The following is a 23,011-nucleotide window of genomic DNA, read 5'->3' on the forward strand; positions in this document are numbered from 1 at the left end:
TCAGACTAAGAATCCAGGATTTCCAACACATTTATGTATTTGTGGCAACCCGCCATCATTAAAACATCTGCCGCCACATATTGATTTTACATTTTTGGAGCTGGATCGTTCAATAGGAGCGCTATCGCATTATAAATATTGTTCAGTTTCTATGCAACAGCTGCTCCTTCAGTTCAGTTCAGTTCAATTTATTCACAGACAACTTCAAGCACAACTTCAAGTAAAATTAGACGTGTGAAATGGGACTCCCTGAAAAGCTACTACAAGCTTGTAAATAGACATTAAAGACATGAGAAGTTTACAAATATAAATTTCATCCTGCAACCTAACTCTAATCTTAAGCTCAAAATCATTACAAATTAATCTAAGATCCTAAAAGTATATTAACACTAATACAATGCATGTAGACAAATGGCACATGGAGGACAGCAGCAGAATTTACCTGAAAAATGTATTTCATATAGAGTGCTCATCTCATACACTGATCTGATCAGCTCTGACTGGCTCGACAAATCAGTTATCCGCGCCACATGACAAGTTCTGCCTGCAATGCATTCACGGACCCGCAAAAACATCAGAATTTATGTAGGGGGAAACAGAATGATAACAAAAGGGACACACACACACAAGTTAGAAAACAAAAACGAAAAAGGTATGCTGTTTCGATATGTTTCCTGTATTAGACAGCGACTGACATTCATATACGTGACATATTTAATCTAGCTGCTTTGGGTACATTTGAATCTCAGTTTTTTTGCCCCCTTTAATAGAAGAATGTGAAAACACCTCTCTGGTGGCAAACTTTGCACAGGTACAAGCCAGTATAGTCAACGTAGACATTCTAAGGAACAAAAACATGAGAAAAATACATTTTGAGTGGAGGGGGACTTTAAGGTTTCTGGGAAGCATCTTATTAACATTCCTGCTGTATGAAGGCTGCTGAGTTTGCTTCCAGTGGTTGAATCATGCTTCAATTATTCCTCTAACGCACAGCATTACAAGAGAGTGGGTGGACAGATACATCATTGTTTTCTACGCTGTATCATCCACATTCCATGAATTTATTACGCATATCTGATATCACCAAAAGAAAAGAAAAGAGATCACCTACTGGAATTTCTATTGACTGCATGCCAAGGTCACAGGGTGGTTTGAGGGCTTTTGGACGGGTTGCAAACCAGTAGGTGGTGAAGGCGGCAAAGGCACCCATGCCCATGAGTGCATTGGTGGGCAGGCCACGCATGTACTGCCTAACATCATCCAGCTCGGGAATCCGCAGCTGTCTCAGGACTTCCTGAGCCTGCATGACTGTTGAGCACTGACCCTGCAGGGAAACAGAGACAGGAACATTATTACAATAGGAAACTTTTAGTCTGTGTTTCTTCTGCATGTGTGTCTCTTTTCCAGTTAAACTCATAGCTATGTCTGGAACATATCAGGTTTATTTTATTATAGATAACCAATTTACTATCAGTCACAAGTGTAATGACAGACTTCTTTCTTTTACTGTTTAGAAAACTGTTTCAAATTTTCTAATTTGTTGTTCCTATGGAGTTCCTTACAGATGTGGTGGTGGTATACTAGGATGTGGTATCTTTTAATCAATGGGTCTCTTGTTTTAGAGCATTGCACAGCAACATGAGGGCCCAATCACACTGAAGAATAGTGGTCCCTTTCAGAGTTAAAGGCAATTCACTGCCATCTGTGAATAAACCCTATACCATATATATATATATACTTTTTTTTTTACATCACCTCATTTTATTTCAAATATTTTGTTTGAAATTGCATATGTTGAGGTGCATTTAAAAGGGTTGTGGGGTATAAGGGTCCTTATGTCTCTGCCACTTTTTAACACAAAGTAACTTTTTTCTACATGTCTTCACCATAAGGCTGCCAGGATGCCACATCTTTTTTTCTGAACTGTTATCCTTCATGTGTCAAACATATTCAAGTTGACAACTGCCCCAGCTAAGGTAAATATTAGAGCCACATGTTAAAAAGAGAACTAAATCAAATTGTTTTGATGTCATAGTATTATTTCTCATCTTAAACTTTTATTTCTTCCTCTAACTGCCAAGCAATTGACGTCTTTTTGGCACAATGACAACAGAAACACAGAGTTTAAAACCAAAATAAAACATCAAGGAAAGATCCGCAGTAAACCATTCATCCCTGTGATTCAGTAATGATCCACCACTTCAGCATGACACTAGTTGAATATGTTGGCCAGATTTTACATATCAAACACATATCAAGTGTTTACTGTCACAAATATTCATATCTGACATTGTTTTATTATGAAACCTTTATAGAGCATCACACTATGGCCTTCATTAAAAACAGGTCAGAAATTGCCCTCAAAACACTTTGAGTTGATTATATTTAGTATTCATTTTGCACATTTCTTCTTGTTTTAATCTTAAGTTTACTACACATAATAATTCATAACTAATGTTTATTTTCTTTAAATGTTGTCTATAAACTGAGGCCATTAGATAAGTTATGTGTATATACTGTAGATAACCATAAAAGGAAATAATTCAGAGCACAGAACCAGATACTTGTAGTAATGTGTTTCTATAAAACAAAATAACAAAAAAACAATGTCTTTGCAATGTCTTTATGTTTAAAGTCAGCCAAACCAAAAGATGTAGATTGTTTTCAAAGACGGACGTCCAACAGAAATATGCCACTGTGTGTTCATCATTGTTCTTGTTCTTCACGTCCACACAGTGCATACAAAAGGAAGATGTGCTATCCCACTCAACAGCTGTGCACTTGGAAACAAAGACACAGGAAGGAAATATGACTCCGCGCTCATTTTCAGATCACGAGTCTCCATAGAAGCACAAGGACATGACTACAGACACTGAACGCCACTCTACTTGTGCCTGAAGGGAAATGAGGCTCTCTGGTCCGGATGTTTTAGAAATGAACTCACTGATCTGAAACCTCAGACCTCAGACTTCTGAATATATGGCTCTGTTCCACTGAAATTTTAATAGAACAGTCGCATGACTTCTAATTACTTGTTAATGTAGAATGCAGATTAGATGCGCCCTTGGCTAGAAAGACCAATTTAAACTCACCAGCTAATATATCTAACCAGCAGTTATTTTTCAAATATTCCATCTGAATATGGAAAAAACATACTTAATATCTCACTCTTTTAGCATTTAATGATTTTTTAATTTCTTATCAGACTGTGTGGCTTTATTCACATCACGCTCAACTCACTTGACCTCTAGATTAGACAATAACAGCCCTGTAGGTAAACCAATGACTGAACAACCGGCACACACTAGGTAACAATTGACTTCTCACCTACTTCTATTATTACCCCAGAGCCCATGGCAACTGGGACCAGTGCCAACTAGGACAAAGTTGTGTAGAAAAAGCTGCATTTATTGACTTGCAATGACAACTTAAGTGCACTAAGTTATTAAATGTGCTGAAAGATTATAGATCATTAATGACAATCTTCTTGATTTATAGATTCAAATATAAAAACAAAAAGCATTAGCAAGATTCATTAAAGCTGTTGGGATTGTGCTCTATGACAAAAATAATATGATACAATAATCAAACACTCCACATTAAACCTCACAAAAGCTCCACTACGATAAGGCATACAGGTGTTCCTGTTAGCTCATATGAAGAACAGGATGACTGTTTTTGTCAGCACCTTGACAAACTTAAATGCAGCTAAATGGATTTTCAAAATCTTCAGCACTGACAAATCAAGATATAATAAATACTCACAGTCCCACAGTGTGTGTATATGAAGAAAGGTGCAGATTGTGTCCAAAGGCAGCAAGGTACAGTTATCTGACGGGCCTTTTGCTGCAGCAGTTGCTATTAGAAGGACTCACACTGACCTCTAATAGACCTCTGAGGTTCTCACAACTATGAATAGCATAAGGCACGCCCCTTTCAAACAGAAACACAGACGCGTGAGGCAAAACTGCCCACTCACTGGAGAGATACTCAAGTGGCAGGTTGATTTAAACTCACAAAAGTTTCAGCTATATGTCCTTGTGATTACACAACAAATGCACGAGAGGAATACAAGTGGGATGTGTGTGAAACTTTTTTAGAGGTAACAGTGGCCATAAATTCAATCAGACAAGAGAATAACTGATTGCTGCTCTGAGTGAGTCAAGCATTTTTTAAACTATGTTTATTCAAGACTGAATGACCAATATCTTATCATACATTATCTGGAAACAGTGTGTCCAATTCTTGTGTTGCCGAGCATCCAAACTGGTGAAACTTGTCCAACAAAGAATTACACACTAATTACAAGAGGGCCTTTGTGTTCTACATAATAGATTTGTTGACATATTCCCCTATATTTACACAGATAAACGAGTGTGTGAGCACTGACATTAATTAACCCGAGCATATGAGCGGATTCCTTGGAATCTAAGAGTAATAAGTAATAGCACTAAGTTATCATTTCATTATGGCTAAGAGGTGACCTGCGTCTCATATTCTTGCATTTGTAACTGAGACAAATGAAGACTTGTGGGAAAATGTGGACATGAGAATTTATACATTTCTTGATGAAGTTGTCTGCAACGACAAAGTAAAATGTAGTGAGCTGGGGAGTAATCCAAGTGTTTTATTTTTGACTCTAAAAAGCAAAATACATAAGGATCTTTGTGGAGTGTTACAGAGACATGTATTACTATGCTGAAACATTGTGGTAGGGAGGTGTGGATAAAATCCTATTAATGAATAATGTAATTTTATGTTTTATCAACAATATATAGTAACATAGACAATTTTCAGGAAGGTATCTGGATTTTACAGATACACCATGAAATAATGTCAGTTTTTGGTCATTTCAAATACATAAAAAATAGACAAAATTAGATGATTAATTTGAAAAATACACAGTTACAAAAGATTTGTCAAAATACAACATGGTCATTTACAACCTTAGAAACATCAGAGTTTGTTTGTGTATCTCTCATATAAATCTGAAACCTGCAACCTGTTGTTACAATACCAAAATTTCTAACTTTGATATAACACCATGAAAAATATCCATATTCCATATCAGTTCTGATATGACAGGGAAAACTATTTAAATTCTTATCAAAATATAAATCCAACAAAATATTTTTCTTTTCTTGGTTATTTGCAGAAAGCAGTAGAGTGACTCTAGTAAATGTTAACAATATGAGAAAGCGCAGCTGATATTGCTGTATAGATTCTGCTAAAAATGTGTGTTGAAACCTGTCCAAATATTTAAAATTGATTTGTTTCTATAAATCGAGAGATACATAAGTGAAACTAAGGGGTTTTTTTTCTTATCTATTAATCTGCAGCTTTTTTTTATTGAAAAAATGTACAATTTGGTCAAGTGAATAATTTAACTTTTCAACTAAAATGACATTTTACCCATATGTATGTGCGTCTTTCTGTCAGATGGTCAACAGCAGGCAAATGCCATTTGTTGAATGCATGGCATAGAGATTTTGAAGGCAAAAGGTAATGCAACAACTCCCCCCTCCACCACCACCTCTGCTCTCCATACTTGGACTGGGAAGATGACAAGCCAATGGCAGAGCCAGCTCGCCAGTCACCCCACACCCCGGCACACACAAGACATTGGGGGAAAAAAAGGGGGGAGAGGGCAGCTGGTTCATTTGACACATAACAGAACATCAAGATTGCAGCCTGAAAGTCAACTGCAGCTGTAATTTTGAAACCACAGCCAGGAAGTCAAAGAAAAACACAGCGTTGGTCAATCACACTTGGTTTCCTCAAAAATGTTTAAGTTCCTCTTCATAGGACAGCGCAAAGAGAAAATAAGCTTAAAAACCAACAGAGCAGCTCGTCGGCTCAGGTTTTGTGCCTCAAGTCAGATTATTTAAACTCATTATTACAACCTTATCACTGGAGGATTATCACATGGAGCCTTTAAACAAACTGCTTAATCTCTTCTTGACAAGACAGTTGCTTCCACACAGCTTTTTTCTCAGCTGTTAGATGACTGCACATGTTGTTTTATGTCATGCATAGCTGTAATAGTTAGTGGATCAATTGATACATGGTAGTATAAGAGACACACGTAACTCTAGTCTCTAATTTAGAGATTTTGAAGGATGGTGTCCTCTTTAGAACTCCTCAAACCAAAAACACAAAGCACAGATGAAAAGACTGTATTAAATAGCTTGCATATCTGGGGCAGCAGGTGGTTTAGTGGATAGAGCAGCACCCCATGAACAGAGGCTGTGGGTTCAAATCTGGGTTTGGCCCTTTGCTGCATGTCTCCCCCTCGCTCTCTCCCCCCTTTTAACACTCACACTGTCCTGTCAATTAAAGACAATAAAAGCCACAAAAAATAATCTTGAAAAAAAATAGTCTGTTTATCTGCTCTAATTTAAATGCAATCATTAGCCTGCCCAGCTACCTGTCTTACACCCTAAATGATAGGTGAACTGTGATGACTACGGAGCAAGTCATATGTTAGAACAAAATACCCTATATCAATATGGAAACATTAAAAAGTCACTCAGAGACAGCATGTTCAACCAACTCATGGCAATGAGGTACAAGGTACAGGACAGATTTATTTTCATTTTTCTTAAACATGGTTTAAGAAGAAATTAAATGAAAAGTTGATCCCAAACCCAGATTGTCTGGTGGCTGAGTGGATAAAGCAGGTGCCCCTTACTACAGCAGCCACAGGTTCAAGTCCAGCTCACAGCCCTTTGCTGCATGTCATCCCATCTCTCTCCTCCTTTCACACAATTGATCTGTCCTATCTAATAAATGCAAAATTGCCAAAAAATAATCTTTACAAAAAAAAGAAAACTTGATCCTAAATCATGCTACATCTTTGAAGCATCGGAGGAGTTGAGGAGTCTCACAGCCCGGGGAAAGAAGCAACTCCGCAGTCTGGTGGTTTGGCAGCAGATACTCCTGTATCTTTTTCCAGATGGCAGCAGGATGAACAGAACAGGTTTTATCACCTAGCTTGCTACAACTGGTAACATCTGCCAGACATTTGTCATTTTATCTGGCAAAATTGATTGTTGCCAGTAGCGGAGGGAACTGATAAAAAGATTATCGATGAGCTGGATTAAGCTCATACACCGGACCAGACCAACAAAATGAAAAAACTCATAATGTCAAGAATTAGGTTTTGAATTCCCCATTATCTACTTTTCTGCAACAAGATCATCTTCAAAAATTGAGATTCATCAAAGAATGAATTTTTTGCCCCGCTCTGTTTGCAGATAAAAATTGGAATAATGTTTCTTGTTTTAAATAGATGATATATATGTGGTACACGTATATAACAAGAACATTTTAGATGTAATAAAATGGTAAGTTGTTATAGCAAGAAATGTTTACTGTAAAAACACTTGGTATGTAGTGAAAAGGATCTCATTAATGAAAAACTGAGTACTTCTTTAAGTGTTTTATTGTGGTATTGATATGCCACTGAAGCAGTTTAATGGGTGACAAAAATAATCTGCTGTTGTAGCCCTGATGTCATGGACATCTATAAAACAATGACTCCTCCACAAGCTGGTTGTGTGTGTTGTGTTTATGATTGTCCATTGCAGATTTTCTGCCTAATGTAGCTCAATAAAAAGGATGGACAAGACCATTTCATTGACCTGAAACTAAACGTGTGACGACCCCATATGGCTGTTCACTATTGATTCTGTTCTGGAAAAGCAAAATGCGGAAATATACGTGTTATTGGATCTTGTTGTTGGATCTGCTTTAGTCCAGCTGCTGATACCTCATTGATAATTCAACAGTTTTACAAATAGTACAGCATGCCACAAGGGACGTAATCTGAATAGACGGATGAGTCAACATATTCAGGTTTGAAGGGATAAAGTATGACACATCACTTTGCCGTGATTAGTATAGTGGCTGAGCGACACTCTAAAGGGAAAGCTGCAACAGCATGAACAGGAAGCTGCAAATTAAACCCTCTTAGTGATTGTCACTGCACGGCTCTGGATGGTTGTTGAAGCTCATCTGCATCAACCCTCTGCCTGCCTCGTGTTCATCCTCCTTCAGTCATATTCAACCCCAGTTTTGGGATACAAAGGCTGACCTTGCACAAGACAGCCACGCTCCAGACTGCAGGTCCCGACCTCGCTGGTGAAATCACACACTCTCAGTCACATGGTCGCACAGTGGAGAAATGCAGCAGAGAGGGAGGGTGGAGGATGGGATTTGTGAAGTGGAACAAAGGTCACGCACCCGTCACCAGCTACCAACACAGCATCACATGACCTCAGCGCTGAAGGTCAAAGAAAGCATGGTGTCATTGTGAAATGTCTGTACATGAGTCCCAGTAAAATCTTGGCAGCCAATCAAACTTAGAGGAGAAACAAAAATTATCTTAAGATTCAAGGTTGAAAGATTTAATCTCATGGATGTATATCCTTCCTGATAAAACATTTAAAAAGCCGATGTTTTTAAATAGTTTAAATGGTGCACTGTTCATTTTAGAGCTGTACTGCTACACATTTTTTCTCTGTCACCACCACCGACTGTCAATCAGCAAAATAGCATGAAACTTTCAGAGGGTTAGGTTATGTCTCATGTCCTCATGCGCATGTTCAAGCAGTTGTATTGTCTATAAACTGATATTTGCAGAATCTGTAGGCAACAGGAAAATATTTTGGCTTCAGAAGCACTCTGGTTTCTGTTTGTAGTCCAAGTACTACCGACCAATCACATTTGAGCGGGTGGTACACAATCAGTGAGGGGTGCAAAAGAGCAAGAACACAATGGCCAAAATGCAATCTCAAAACCCATCAGCTATCGTCTGATGACGATTTTTAGAAATGTAGCGGCATTGTCCAAAATCCCAGTTTTGGGGCATCAAAGCTTCAGTGAAAAATGTTGATGCACCTAAAACTGGGTGGCAATTAGCCACTTTGTTAGCTAGAATACAATATTACTTTTCAAGATGGCTGAGCTGTTACTTTCAGTTTTCACATGATTTGCAAAGCTTGTTGTCAATTTCTGACATACAAGTTTCCTTTAGCATGTCTGGCATTTGATCTTTGGGGGATTATTTTTGTAAATTTTGAAAGTATTCCAAACACTTGACATTTTAAACATCTTGCGAAGTATCTGTAAACCTGTCACATGTGGTCAAACTGTCCCACTTTCATTAGTAGCATCACAAACCTATCATTAAGTCTATCATTAAGTCTAAATGTCCTTGTCTGATCATATAATCATATAGCATCATGCTGATGCTATATGATTAATATTAGTTAGCTAATTCTTAATTCATCAGGTCTTTAAGGGTAAGGCATATGTTAACAAACAAATGGAGCATTCGAATACTGATTTTGACATTGATTACCATGGCAATGACTGAAGCTTCGAAGCATTTGGGTCAGCCCTGATTCATATGCAGATGTCTGTTTATAGATCAGTGTAAATGACTAGCACACACAGGAGAAAGTCTTGGCAAGGCTCTCTGCTGGCTACACTGGATCTCCCAAAATACTGGCCGCTGCCCCCAGAGACTTTATCGCCATCAGACAGATAGCTGCTGAGGTCCAAGATTGAAACAGTAAGAACCCACTTGTAAAAACATTATTCCATAGTGCTGTCAACGGTCACAAATGAAACAGGGTGCTTTTTTTCCGCCATGATGACGGCAGTGTATGTAGATGCAACAGCCTGTAGCTCCACAAATCCTTGCAACCTTTTTGCTATATTTTTTCGACACCATGGCCCCTTCTGCTGAAGCACGACTTTTCTACGATAGAGAAACACCTATCAACATCAGGAAAAGTTGTGTGGGGCTTGGACTGATGTAGCAGACTATGAGAGGATCTCAAAAATGGCATATGCTGAGCGGCCAGTCAGACCAAAGGGGAGAAACAAATCCGAAAGCACAAGACAAAGAGAGGGAGGAGAGCCGGCCTTAGGATCAGGCTGACCCGACTTGGACCAAGACCTATTCCTCTACCAAGCCTTCTTCTGGCTAATGTCCGGTCACAGACAATAAAGTGGATGAGATGCGACTGAGGCTCATTCAGCAACTACACTGGATGGGCGGACCTTGTTGGGAGCCATAAGAATAAAAGACTCTGATGCAAATTTAAAAAATGCACTAAAGGGACTGAATGATGCCACCAGCATCAACATGCCAAACAACCAGATGGAATCTTCATAGAAGCTGGTGATTTTAATCAACTCATCCCTCAACCCCTAAGATGTAGCAGGATCAAGGACAAATACAATTTCATTTTTTAAACTTTGTTTAAAAAAAATCCTTTCTACCTTCTACCTTCTTCTACCTGAAAAAGTCCAGCACACATTATTTTTAATGCTAGATTTTCACTTTTTCACTTTTTTCACTTTTCACTTTCATTAAAGATAGATCATTGCTGTCTTATAAGTTACTTTAATTTAGTCTGTAAAATGTCAGACATGTCAACATGACATAGTCCAATCTAGTATACACTGTAATTGTATACATAGACTTGCTGACTCTGCTGATATCAATCACACCACTCTCTCTTTTCCGTGCCATTCGGTCTCCAATGTCACTGTGTAGTTTTTATTTTTTAATTTCTTCCTTTTTTATTTTTTGTATCTCTTTCCACACTTGTCTATATTGATTTAATCGACTGAATATCCCTGCCGGGGATCAATAAACGTTTATCTTATGACAGGTTATTGTTTGTTTTTTCCAACCAATAGTCCAAAAGCCCCAAATATGCAGTTTACCATCACATAATGCAAAGAAAAGCATGACATCCTCACAACTGAGGAGATATTTGGCATTCTTACTTGAAATAATAAACTATAAATACATTCTAATAGCTGATGCTTAATATGATCATCTTATCAATTAATAGCTTTTTGCTGTAGCCATGCTAGATGTAAACAAGAAATACTTATGGTGTTCCCACAATTAACTATCAGCACCTACACAGACATTACAATAATAGGAGTATAAGGTAAGAATACACTGTCGACTGGATGAGTGATTAAGCTGTGAAAAACTTTTTAAAATGGGATAATTTTCTGATATGTTCCATTGTTAAATAATTTAAGAGAGGCAGCAATCACAGTAATTCTGTCTTCTATTAAAACACTGTAATTTGAGGGTGGCTTGATCCTGAACTTCTCCTGAACAGTTAGTGACATCAGTGACTGTTGGTGTGTTTGGATGACTTTTCCAAACCCTGCCCTGAGCTACAGGTATTCATCAGAGCCACTATTGTTTGTTGTGTCAACAGACATCAAGTTCTTTGCATGTTATCATCCCATAAACAGGCAGACAAGCTGATGCTGGTATTCTCAAATGACCAAAGCAGAGTGACAACAGAGCGGCAGTCACCCCCTGAATCACAAAACCACACAATGTCACTGATGAAAGCTGCTCCTGTACTCAAGGGCAAAAATAAAAACACATGACTGAGTCTACACGGTCACTTTACGATCACCCCATGTCTGTGGTGTAAATGTTTATGTGACTGCACAGCATGATGGAAGGAGCCTTACCTAATGCTTTAAAAATGCTGTTTGAAAAAAGGGAGGAAGACGGCAAACACCCACTGGAGCTGCATTCCACAGACTCTTGCCTCGCTTGCCAGAAAAACACCTCCTGATTGAAGAGTTCAGTTATGATCTGCTTCAACATCCTTTACTTAATTGTACAGCAGCATAAGACATATCAGACCTCTGTCTGACAGTATTAGGAGTTTCTGTTCACTGAATCTTTCTTTGAGAGGAAATAACAGAAACGTCCAACCACTGATCTCAATAACGACCCGTCTCTCTGTGTGCAGTAAAGTTTCAAAAGGTCACACTGCTGTGATGGCAAGTTAACTCATTACGTACACTGTAATTTTTGTTGATGAAATGAGTTTGAGATCTTTTTAAATGTAATTTTCCTACTGATAAGGCAACCGTATGTTTACATAATTCGCTGTCTGACAGCACATACTATGCATGCCAATGAAGCTGATTCTCATATCTCAGTATTGGGGTGAAGTAAAGAGGTGCTGCCTTGCTCTTGCAAGGTACCCATTGTTTATGGTACTTAAACCAAATTTGTGATTTTTGAACCATAAATGCAATCTGCAGAAGTAAAAAGCTAATGTTGATGAACTACACCACGGTTGCATGACTTAACATCTCCACCACAACAAGGCTGTAAAGTCACATTTGGTCTGATGATTTTCTGTGGTCTCATTTGGCCAATTATTAGCAGACGTCTTTTTTGTAAGACACCTGAAATTTTCAAAATTAACAATTAGGGTATTTAGTTACATATTTTATGCTGCAGAACAAAAGATGAAAATCTTTTAAGCCTGTGTTAACCACAGATGTTATTTATTTCAATCAAAAACAAATTCAACAAACCCACTGACTTTGAGACGACAGAACCAGAACTACAGAAATGTAAACTCATTTCCATGTTTTAGGACTCATTCCTGCAGCACTCTGCTGGTGTATAGTATGCAGATAGTGGTGGGGGTAATGTCTAACCAGTGAATATTTGCAAATGACTTGGAACATGGACGGATTACTGAAGAAGCCCCCCCAGGCAAAGCTCAGGGCCCACAAGTGTCAGGGTGTTTCCTTGCCTTAACCTGCAAAATGTCACATTGCCACATACAGACCAGGAAGACACTCGAAATGACCACAAAAAGAGAAAAAGTGACAAAAAGACACAAAATTACCAAAAAGAGATGCAAAATCTTCATAAATTCCATGAATCTTGCTCCTATGTAGGAGAGGTGGTGGGGCCTTTTGAATATTTTTGCCCAGGGGGCCCACTGTCTCATAATCCGCTCATGCTTTGGAAGTGCTGTTTGATAATGTATACATCTTTAGGCCTAGCCATTTTGACCACTTAAAGTCATTTAAATATGGTTAAATAGTTATGGAGAAGTTATGAAAATGAATTGTGTGAAAATCATGTATCCAGTAATTTAGATTAATCTGAAAATTCTACAGCCTACTACAATACCTCATAATGATGAAGAAATAAATCCAAACTTCATGCTTACTGTGATGGATTAAACAAGTCTGCCGGGCAGAATTTGCAAAAGATTGGTGGTGGCTAAAACCTGAAAAACCATATACATATAGTTTGCTCCTTGTGCACTTGTGCTAATGAGGACTGGTTTGAGGTTACCAGGTCATAGTGAACTAAATAGATATGGCGGGGGGATGCTGCTAGTTGCTGTTAATAATGGTCACATTGTAACTCTTCCCCCCTTGTTGTAATCTTATTTCATTAACTAACAATGCGTCATTGTGCAGGGCAGTTACGCGCACAGAAGGTGAGGCTGAGATTAAAGAAAAAAAGTTTGCAAACTATCATTTCACACACGGTGTCTGATCAGATGCGACGTGTCCTTATCTGTTATAAAGGAGGATCATCTGCAAACATACACGGAGTTTCTGAGCGACAGCGACAGATAAAGCAGATGAACATGTTGTTCTGATTAAAGACACAGCCTGTGGTTGACTGAACACGCTGTCGATGTGAGCAGTGTGAGATAAACGGAAAAGATATGATGTGGAGAAAAGATCGAAAATGCGCTTGACTCTGGTCTATTTTAAGGCAACAGTAAGCGAGGAGCAGCTTTTTCAGGAGGGATCATTAAAGCATCACGCTTTTAACAAATCTGTCCGAACATGTGAGACAGTGGACGCTAATGTGCGCGTGATATTTGACACAGACGGTGAAAAATATTTGCACACTGACCTGTGAGAAGCAGCAGGTCCGGAGACTTGATCCTGATCTTCAAGAAGCAACAGCGGCAGCGGCGGTGTACATTTCACTCATCTGCTGCAGCTCTCAGCCAATCAGGAGCGGCCACACGTGTTGCTCTGCCAAAAACTGACAGAGGCGTGCTGTCATTGGTCAATATGTTTTGACAATAGGCTAACTGTATCTCACAATGTACATACAATGTACATTACACTGTCAATGATTATAACCGGAAAAGACAGACATCCTGTAGGGCAGAAACGTTACTCTCCACATATAGTGGAAGAAAGTTATGAGCAGTTTTTTTACCTGAATATTTGTATTCAGTGCTACTTAATACTTCTACTCCATAACATTTCAGGAGGAAATAATGTAGGCTATGAAATAATATTAATATTAATACTTATATTATGAAATGAGCCATTTACTAATTTCACTTTTGAAACTTTACTTAAATAGCTGAAAATACTTCCGCAGTCTACTTTTATTTTAGTATGGTCACTCACTTGGAGCATATATTGGAGCATAACAGATAGATAGATAGATAGATAGATAGATAGATAGATAGATAGATAGATAGATAGAAAGCAGCTTCACTTGACAAATCCTAGAGTAGATATAAACGTCTGAGGTCATGACAACACAGTGATTCTTATTTCCAGGGAACTACACACTAATGAAAACATACTTATTATAATATATTCAATTTCTGCCAATATATCCCTCTAAAATCCTACATATTGGACCTTTCAGAAAATTTGCACCTGGTTATAGCCAGAATTATCTTTCTATGATTTGGGTATGTGAGCTTGAACTGCCCAACAGTAAAGTTAAAACAGTAAGAATTAAGCCTATATTGTCAGTTACAATTATCCCATCATATTATATGCAAAATCATATTAAATGGTCCATTGTACAATACAATAATTTATCTTTTGAAAGTAAAGTAATCTTTTGTTGAAATTACCTTTGCACTTTTTATTTAAGATTTTAAATGCAGGACTTTTACTTGTAACTGAGTATTTTTAAATCAATGCATTATTACTTTCACTTGAAGTATCTACATGCTTTTTCTACCACTTGCTCCAAGTTGTTTCAGATGTCTAATCTTCTCAAATGGTTTTTACTGAAATTACTGTTTGAGGGCAAAATGTTTAAAATTCTGCAGTATTTCACAACAAAAACAATGATAATAGAAAAGTCTAAATAACACACAAGTACCTAAAAATTGTATCTCAGTCTTGCACTGAGGTAAAATTCCTGCTCTTAAAAGGTCTCATATCAAAGATTGCTATTAATTGCTGTTTACACATCAAGCCATTTGATGGCTATCAACCCCCAAAACAGGCTGATGCTGCATGATAAAATGTAACATGCAGCCGCATCCTGTGGTGAAGTGAAGGGAAACAAACTGAAAGTTACTTGACACACATTTTCATCCAGGTAGTCCAGTAGCCTACAGGCAAATGAATGCAGGCCAAATATTTGTTCACCTGAAAGTTTAACACAATGAGTAACTGTAGTGATCACAAAGAACTCACACAATGAGCAAAACAATACACACACACACACACACACACACACACACACACACACACACACACACACACACATACACACACACACACACACACACACACAAAGAGCACGGATGTTTGATGAGTATAATCCCCCTCCAAAAAAGAAAGATTAAATAATAATAAAAAGGAATTAATGGGCAACACAGAGAGGTCAGAACCCTATTGATGCCCTATTTCCTGGCCTCAAGCCTGTGATTAAAGCATTACAGCACTGAGATAAAATAAATATAAAGGTCAACATCAAATGGCAAGGACTAAAAATAAAGTAAATAATAATGATAAATGATGTTGAGTCTGACAACAGAGCCCAAGTTTCACTCATTCGTTTCAGTAATGAGTAAGTAGTACATGAGTATTCATAAATTGTCATTATTCCACTACATTTTGGAGGGAGATATTGTACTTTTTATTTCAGTACATTTATTTGAAAGACTTAGGAACTAGAGGAAAATATAATGCTTTGTACAAAATTATAGTACAAGCAGCTGGTCATGTGTTTCTGGGATTTAATTAAATTAATTAATTAATTTATCTTATTATTATATATCTAGGGTAAGTTACATTCTGCATATGAAAACCTATGGAAGGTATTGCAGTATTAAGGCTGATTTAAGTATTTTATGATCAAGTATTTTTTACATTAAAAAAAAGACTTTAGTATTTGTCAACCAGGATTTTATTCTTGTTTTTTGTTTGTTTGTTTGTTTTAATTTTCAAAAAGAGTTCCTATTATTGTGTAATAGCAGGTAATGTGTAGTTACTTGCCTTTAAAGATTCTTCCAGTGAACAGGCCGCTGAAATTTCCATATCACACCACAGGAGGGAGCCGTTTGCACTCTAAAAGGAGAGGATAATAGAGGGTTTTTTACAGGCATTTTTAAAGAACTGAAATATTTTCATACACATTTACATATTGTAAATAATACTAGTAAACATTAGTTTATCACGAGTCTGTGGTGAAATATTCACAACTCATTATTGTATGCGGTTGATAAAACATGCATATATATTGTTCACTTTTCCCATTTCCCAAGATACAAATATCACTGTGATGTTACTTTAGGAGTTTATATTGGTTTATAATAGTTTTCGTAGGTGGGGTGTTATAAAACTTTGTTCCAGTGTTTACAGGCTTTAATGAGTAAATCTTCAGCCTATGTCGCTGCTGTATTTGTTTTTCAGAGCTGCTGAACCATGTAGTCTGAACTCAGCTTAGATCAGTTCAATGTGCTCAACGAGGACCGTGTGAACTGCTGTGGTTCAGGCGGAGGGTGGCGCACCAAGCCAAAGGATTGTGTCCGGGACCCTGAGAGGTCACCACGGGTCAGAGCGCAGCGCCTAACAACACACACTCTCACAAACGCACACACAAGAGTCTACACTGAGCTGCTGTCACAAATCAGGCTTGGCTGAAGGCTTGTTTATATTTTCATGTAAGGGGCTGGTTTACAGACATGATTTCACCCGAGATTAAGAAGCATTTGCAATAATTACACATCAATTTTGCTTATTTCGTTGGTTCATGAAGAACCAAAAGCTGCAGGATTTGGCCACAAAAATAAACTGCAGCAAAATAAACATGCAGAAATGCAGAATATGTAAAAAAAAAAAAAAAAGGCTAAACAAGTTAAATAATAAGAAACAAATAGATTAAAAATAATACACATGCTTAATTATATTAGCACTGCAAATATTCTCTAAATATCACACAAGTAAGTTAATCTAGCGGTCTGCTCTCTCCTGACTGATTTCAATTAATTTGTCGATCCTAAATGGATGTGATTACAGAAAAAAAAAATGATATTGTCTTAATATGGGCTGTATGAAAAATAGCAAGTATTAATGCATAATGCTGGCTGTTGTGTTTTGTTTTCCATAGTTTCCATAAACTAAAGATCTACAGTAAGCTAAGTGACATCACGCTCTATAAACAGGACCAGTTCAGACAAATGTGCAACAGAAAGTGAACAGTGTGTCAAAAATGCATAAATTAAAAATAAAGGGGATTGATATTCCAGTCTTATTCCGTCAGCAGCTGCGGACAGCAGATCCATCTGCAGGATCAACAGAAGAGAAAAAACAAAACTGATATGTACACAGTATTTATATGGTTTTGCGTTATTGCATACTTTAAAGTTCATACATTTGTTGTTGCATTATGTGGTTACTTAATTTGTGGTCCTGTGCATCTTTCACTGCCCTACAAATTATTGTGATTCTATCCAATAAGACTTCTTTAAGGTTAAGCAGTATACTATTAAATATGCTGTGCCATACTGTGTATTAGTGCCAATTAAATCAATCCAACCAAGACATGGAAAAAGAATCTATAAAGAATGCAAATATTTTTTCCAGGACATGTGCAAAGATTGCAGCTATTGTGAAAAAAATGTTTATTATGAGGAATAATTGCCCATAAGACAATTAATCAAAAACATTAAGCAGTTTTTAAAGTAAAGCAGTTATGGCATGAAGCATTGCACACATTCACTAACACTGTGAACTTTTGCACATCTCCCCATCAACATTTTTACTCATCCTGTACAAAACGTTCTCATTTTAAAACATCTATATTGTACAAATTTGTTATGTTATGTATTTTTAAATGTATCTTCATAATACCCTTTTCAGATTTTTATTGTATTTTTTCCTATTCTATATTGTTTTTTCCTAGCCTATGGTGTTCAAATATTTTTAATTCTGTCTGAATATGTTTATTGTGTGATTACTGTAGGCACTAAACACTAAGGCAAATTCCAGATAAGCGAAACCCTACTTGGCAATAAACCTTATTCTGATGTCATCCTGCATTGTGGTTGCCAAAAAAAAAAAAGTGTAAATGTGGATATTTAGTGGCTTACTCAGACGAGCCGATAAACAAAAATATGTAAAATGTATTCAGAAAATAAGATATTCCTGAGACCAATAAAAAACAAATTGATCACGGAAATACAATTTTCACATCAGAGTTGTACAATAAATCCTGGCGCATCATTTGGCCTCGTATTGACGCAACACTTGGCGTTACAAAGTCGGTCAGCAAAAACTTCCAGTATTTAATTCCGTTTTTTAAAAGCAACAGCACACTAGTCCCTCCATATTTCAAAGGAGAAACACATAAAAAGTGTTAAAACTGCACAGTGAAGTAATTGGATTTTATGCCCCCGTCCCGCTCGCTCGCGCTTTTCTCTCCATGGTGCTCTGAAAACTCTCCAAACTCTTCAGATGTCTTGTGAGCCTTTCTTTCTTAACCTCCGCTGCTTTTTATTCTTCGACATCGCTCACAGGATCAAATATATCTAAGCACGGTGAAAGTTTCGAGATTAAAACGTTCTCAGTGACAAAAAGAAAGAAAGAATCGAAGCAAACTGTTTTGGCGCATGAGAGCAGTTTGAATCTGTGAGTAGCGCACACAATAAACCTGTTGTTAACCTTGCTGTGAAAATATGTTTGAAGAAAACAGCCAATTGTTGTATGAAATGTATTCAAGTATAAAATAATGCCCTTTGTTTGGGGGTAAAAACTTGAGCAATGTGAGGGTACAAAAGTCCCCTGTGGCATTTACTAGCACCCTTTGTGCAGTTTGCGCTTTGGCGTCTCCACTTGGCGCATTACCCAGGCCCCTTTAAACACGATTGTTTCTTTCTTTCTAATGACATTTACCGGATCAAAACATGCTGTTAATTCGATCAGAAAGCTTCACCCTTCATAACAATGGCAGTATAATTTCTCCCAAAGTTTGTTAAGTTGACCGAAATTAGGCAAATGAATAGGGGTCTCCAGGCTACCCATCTTGCAGGTGACGGGGAATAATGCGCGTTCACACCAGCTGCATTCTTCTTTATTTCTCCCTTTCTTTCACAGCATTATTAAAATTTAGGCCAATGAAACTATTCATTCGACTGAATAGACATTTTCTTATAGGATAATAGGATACAAATTGAGCCTCTCCAAAGAGTCTCCAGTGGTGGGTAACCCTCGTGTGCCAGAGGCTGCTGGAGACGCTGGCCCTGACGCAGACGACGCTCGTGTGCCAGGGCTAATCACACACCTGCCGAGGAGTCCAACAAAATAAAGAATGTAAACAAAAAGCTTGCCATCTCTCATAAAAGATGGACGTGTCACCAAGTCGTGTGAGAAACGCCGAGAACAAACGGGGGGACTCCGTCTCCAAAAGATCTCCCCTGAACTTGGCGGAACAGCCTATTAAAGGCTTACTTAATTACTCTAATGACACTGGACAGGCCTTAAAACTCGGACTGGGCTTGGATGAGAGTTAAGATCGCTTGCTGGGATTTGTAAACAGGCGATCGTGTGAGAAACGCGAGTTGGAAGAAAGAGGGTTTCTTTTTTCGCCGGCTTTGTTTTCAGTGCGCACAGTGCGCCCCGCCGGATCAGGCGATCCCAACGCTCACTTCTTATTTCCCGCCTGGGTTGTTACTATGCAAATAATATTCCGAAAGTAATCACGTGTCTTTTGAACAGCCACGTGGATTAACAAAGCAGGTTTGCCCCCCTGCTAGCCCATGGCTTTAGATTTTTACTATTTCTTTAACTGATCCTAAATGCACACATTTACCCAATGCATGGCTCTAATCCCATGGAATAATTTACACCATGAATGCCACAGTCCCTTGGATGATCCCTTTATAAGGAGGAGCTTTCCCTTCAAACCTCAGTCTGCCTCATCTCCTGCCAGAGCAACACATCTCCCCAACTTCCATCTGATCTGATATTTAAGAAGTTTGACAGACACCCGTCGATGGCATCAAAAATGAAAGACAGGAAGGTACGCGCTGTGCGCTCTGCACTGTGGGGACTGAACTATTTTGGCAACGCGGCACTTTTAACAATTTTGAGTCACTTTTATGGAATTTTGTATTTCAGTATTTACGTAATATTGTTCAACTACAACTTGGAGTTATTTTTTCATGTTAGTGGAGGTGGCATTTATTGTCCACCAACTCTGTGGCACATGTTACAGGATAACTATGGCGCGCTTCTAATGTAAAATAGCTAATTTGACACTACATACACTGACGGAGTATATGACGATTAGAATATAATTCATTTGAGCTTTTAACACTTACAGGATGCTAAATTTACTAAATATGGTTTTCAAACATCTTAAATAAAACGTCAGAGTTAAAGAAACTGCCTGGAGCGCAGATGTCTACCGTGCGCTAAGAGCTCCAGAGCGCGCAGCAGACAACATCTGCGCGCAAAACTCTCCGGGTATTACAGATCTAGTTATCAAGTTTAAAAAATATATTTCGTCACTAATTCTTTTAATCACATTTTCCTGACTGATTTATGCTCGTATTTCTGATTGACAAATTGAAGTGAACTGTGTTATGTTTGTGTGCTCATGTTTTTTCTCTCCCTGTTTACACAGAGAACTCCCATCTCTCACAAAGTCATTGAGAAACGAAGACGGGACCGCATTAATCGCTGCCTTAACGAATTAGGAAAAACTGTACCAATGGCACTAGCAAAACAGGTATTGTAAAATTTGTAATGCACATTTTCTGTTAAAGATATATATTTTTATTGTAAAATATTATTAACTTAGCAAGAGGATGTTCATTAGGCAATGAATCTGGACATGTAATATCTTCATCAAGCATTTTATAATGTTGGACTTTATATATTTTGGTAGAACTCTGGAAAACTGGAGAAAGCTGAAATCTTGGAAATGACAGTTCAGTACCTGCGAGCTCTTCACTCGGCGGATTTCCCCCGTGGGAGAGAAAAAGGTGAGTCAACCTTTTCACGGAGTTTCAACACTTTACGCATCACAATCCCACATTTCTGCTAAGAGACTGCGTGAAAACTTTAACAATGCTGATTGTGTATAAATCTGATTTATTTGTCCATTTATGTAATTTTTAGTTCGACCGAAGTAATATTTATGCATTTTGTTGCAATTCCAGATTTAGGCACATGCTGCGTCAGGCTTGCCTATCACTTACTATCTGCAGAGTTGTAATCGCTGCTTTCTGTGAATAATTCAGGTGAACTGCTGGCTGAGTTTGCAAACTACTTCCACTACGGATACCATGAGTGCATGAAGAACCTTGTGCACTACCTGACCACCGAGGACAGGGCTGAAACCAAAGACATCAAGTACGCGCGCATCCTCGCCTTCCTACAGTCTAAATCCCGTGTGGTCACCGAGCCAGTGTTCGGCTCAGTCGGCTCAATGCCGGAACCGACTGACTACCTCAGTCAGCTGCACTCCTCCCCGGAGCACCAAAGCCACAGCCCGTCTGACTCCGTGTACCAGCAGAGTCCACCGGGACACTTCTCCTGGCATGGCACGACCCGCAGCCCGGGCCTCTCGTACCCAACGGTGCCGCTCTCTGCGCACACACAGCAGCACGGCGGATACTTATCACCGGTGCAAGGACTCGATCACCATTATTTCAACTTCATCGGTCACACGCACGCGAACACGTTTAGTTTGCACAGTGCGCAGCACGCCATGTAAATAGTTCTGTTACGTTTTGATATTGTTTTTAATTTATATATATATGTGAATGATGAAAATGAAGCCTGTATATGTTGTAAATAAATATTTCTGAATAAACCGCATCTTGTTATCTGATCTGTCCTGTGGGGATAAAGATCCGAAAAAAGCAATTTAGGATGAACTAAAAAATAGAACAAATTTAACTTTGAGCAAAGATCTGTTCTAAATTATTACTATTTCAAACCTTTGCTGAATTACTAGTGATTTGGGGGTAGAAAATGGGGGATTTGGGATCCTCCTATAGGAAATTTTGAGCATCAAACACATTCTGGGGATTTTTCATGCAATCGTTTATGACTTCTTTGCATCAGTGTATGGTGGAAACATCTTTACGACTTATGAACTATAAGTCATATAGTTCTTTAAAGTTTATTTATGGGGAAGGGACATTTTGGGAAACGTGTCCCCCATGTCTATCCTGAAATCTAGCATGCATACAGAAAATCAACTGACATTTTACAGACAGACAAACAGACCTTACATGTCTTTTTATGAAACAAAATCAAACTATAAAGTAAAAGTAGGTTTGGAGTCATCTTTCACAGTAAAGTGAATCACTAGGACTGGAAGACTGGACTCAAACTCGACCAAAAGCTACAAAAAGCTCAAAGTTTTCTTCCCTCTGGTCCACATATTTATCTATGGGCTAATCTGTGGGTTTAATGGGTGTCACAGCAGGTGTCCAGGGGGCAGGCATGAGCCCGATTTCCACTGAGCACCCACTCCTGACTTAAACAAACCTGCAGTTAACACAACCATGGATTCACCCAACAACACTCCCCCTTCCTTAACATTCAAATCTGTGATTAAATACAAAACATTTTTGGACCTAATGAGGGTAAACAAGTCAATAAAGATTTTTTTTAAGAAGTATAAGAAGTTGCATTTTCAGGATCTCAAAGAGTTACAGAAGAAAGTATCAAAACAATTCAAGTTGCCTTCCTTCCAAACTTTAGCCAAATTTTACTATTTCCATCTGTTTAGGGAAATAAGGGTTGACTATTCATCAGGAGCAGGGATGTTATACAGGGAACACAGAGCCACCCTAGTTAGAAGCTGGCACTTGTGAAATGTGTTGTTCCTTCACTCAAACATAGAGAGCAGCATTACATTGACATGAGCAATTTTATCAACAGAAAAATAAATTTGTGA

General features: G+C 38.2%; 2 protein-coding genes across 4 annotated transcripts in view; one reads left to right on the forward strand and one right to left on the reverse strand.

The window, feature by feature from the left end:
* Positions 1-16,164, reverse strand: part of acsl1a (acyl-CoA synthetase long chain family member 1a) — a 55,332-nt gene extending 39,168 nt beyond the window's left edge. For 2 of the 3 annotated variants that reach the window (XM_042484567.2, XM_042484568.2), the window contains exons 1-2: positions 3,766-3,900; positions 1,112-1,324 (exon numbers count right to left, since the gene is read on the reverse strand). In XM_042484567.2, coding sequence (XP_042340501.1) covers positions 1,112-1,306 — 195 coding nt within the window. In that variant the 5' untranslated portion in view covers positions 1,307-1,324; positions 3,766-3,900. Of the gene's footprint in view, positions 1-1,111; positions 1,325-3,765; positions 3,901-13,741; positions 13,877-16,092 lie in introns of those variants that run through there. The other variant, XM_042484569.2, reaches the window with a different exon arrangement.
* A 3,870-nt stretch (positions 16,165-20,034) lies between these two features.
* Positions 20,035-21,817, forward strand: helt (helt bHLH transcription factor). The gene is made up of 4 exons (XM_042484431.2): positions 20,035-20,116; positions 20,723-20,827; positions 20,987-21,083; positions 21,342-21,817. Exons 1-4 carry the CDS (start codon positions 20,090-20,092, stop codon positions 21,815-21,817), a joined length of 705 nt encoding a protein of 234 aa, XP_042340365.1. The 5' UTR covers positions 20,035-20,089.
* The last annotated feature ends 1,194 nt before the right edge of the window (positions 21,818-23,011 follow it).

The sequence above is a fragment of the Plectropomus leopardus genome, chromosome 3 (genome assembly GCF_026936395.1).
Source record: "Plectropomus leopardus strain MGB_pleo_1.0 chromosome 3, ASM2693639v1, whole genome shotgun sequence".
Lineage (NCBI taxonomy): Eukaryota > Metazoa > Chordata > Actinopteri > Perciformes > Serranidae > Plectropomus > Plectropomus leopardus.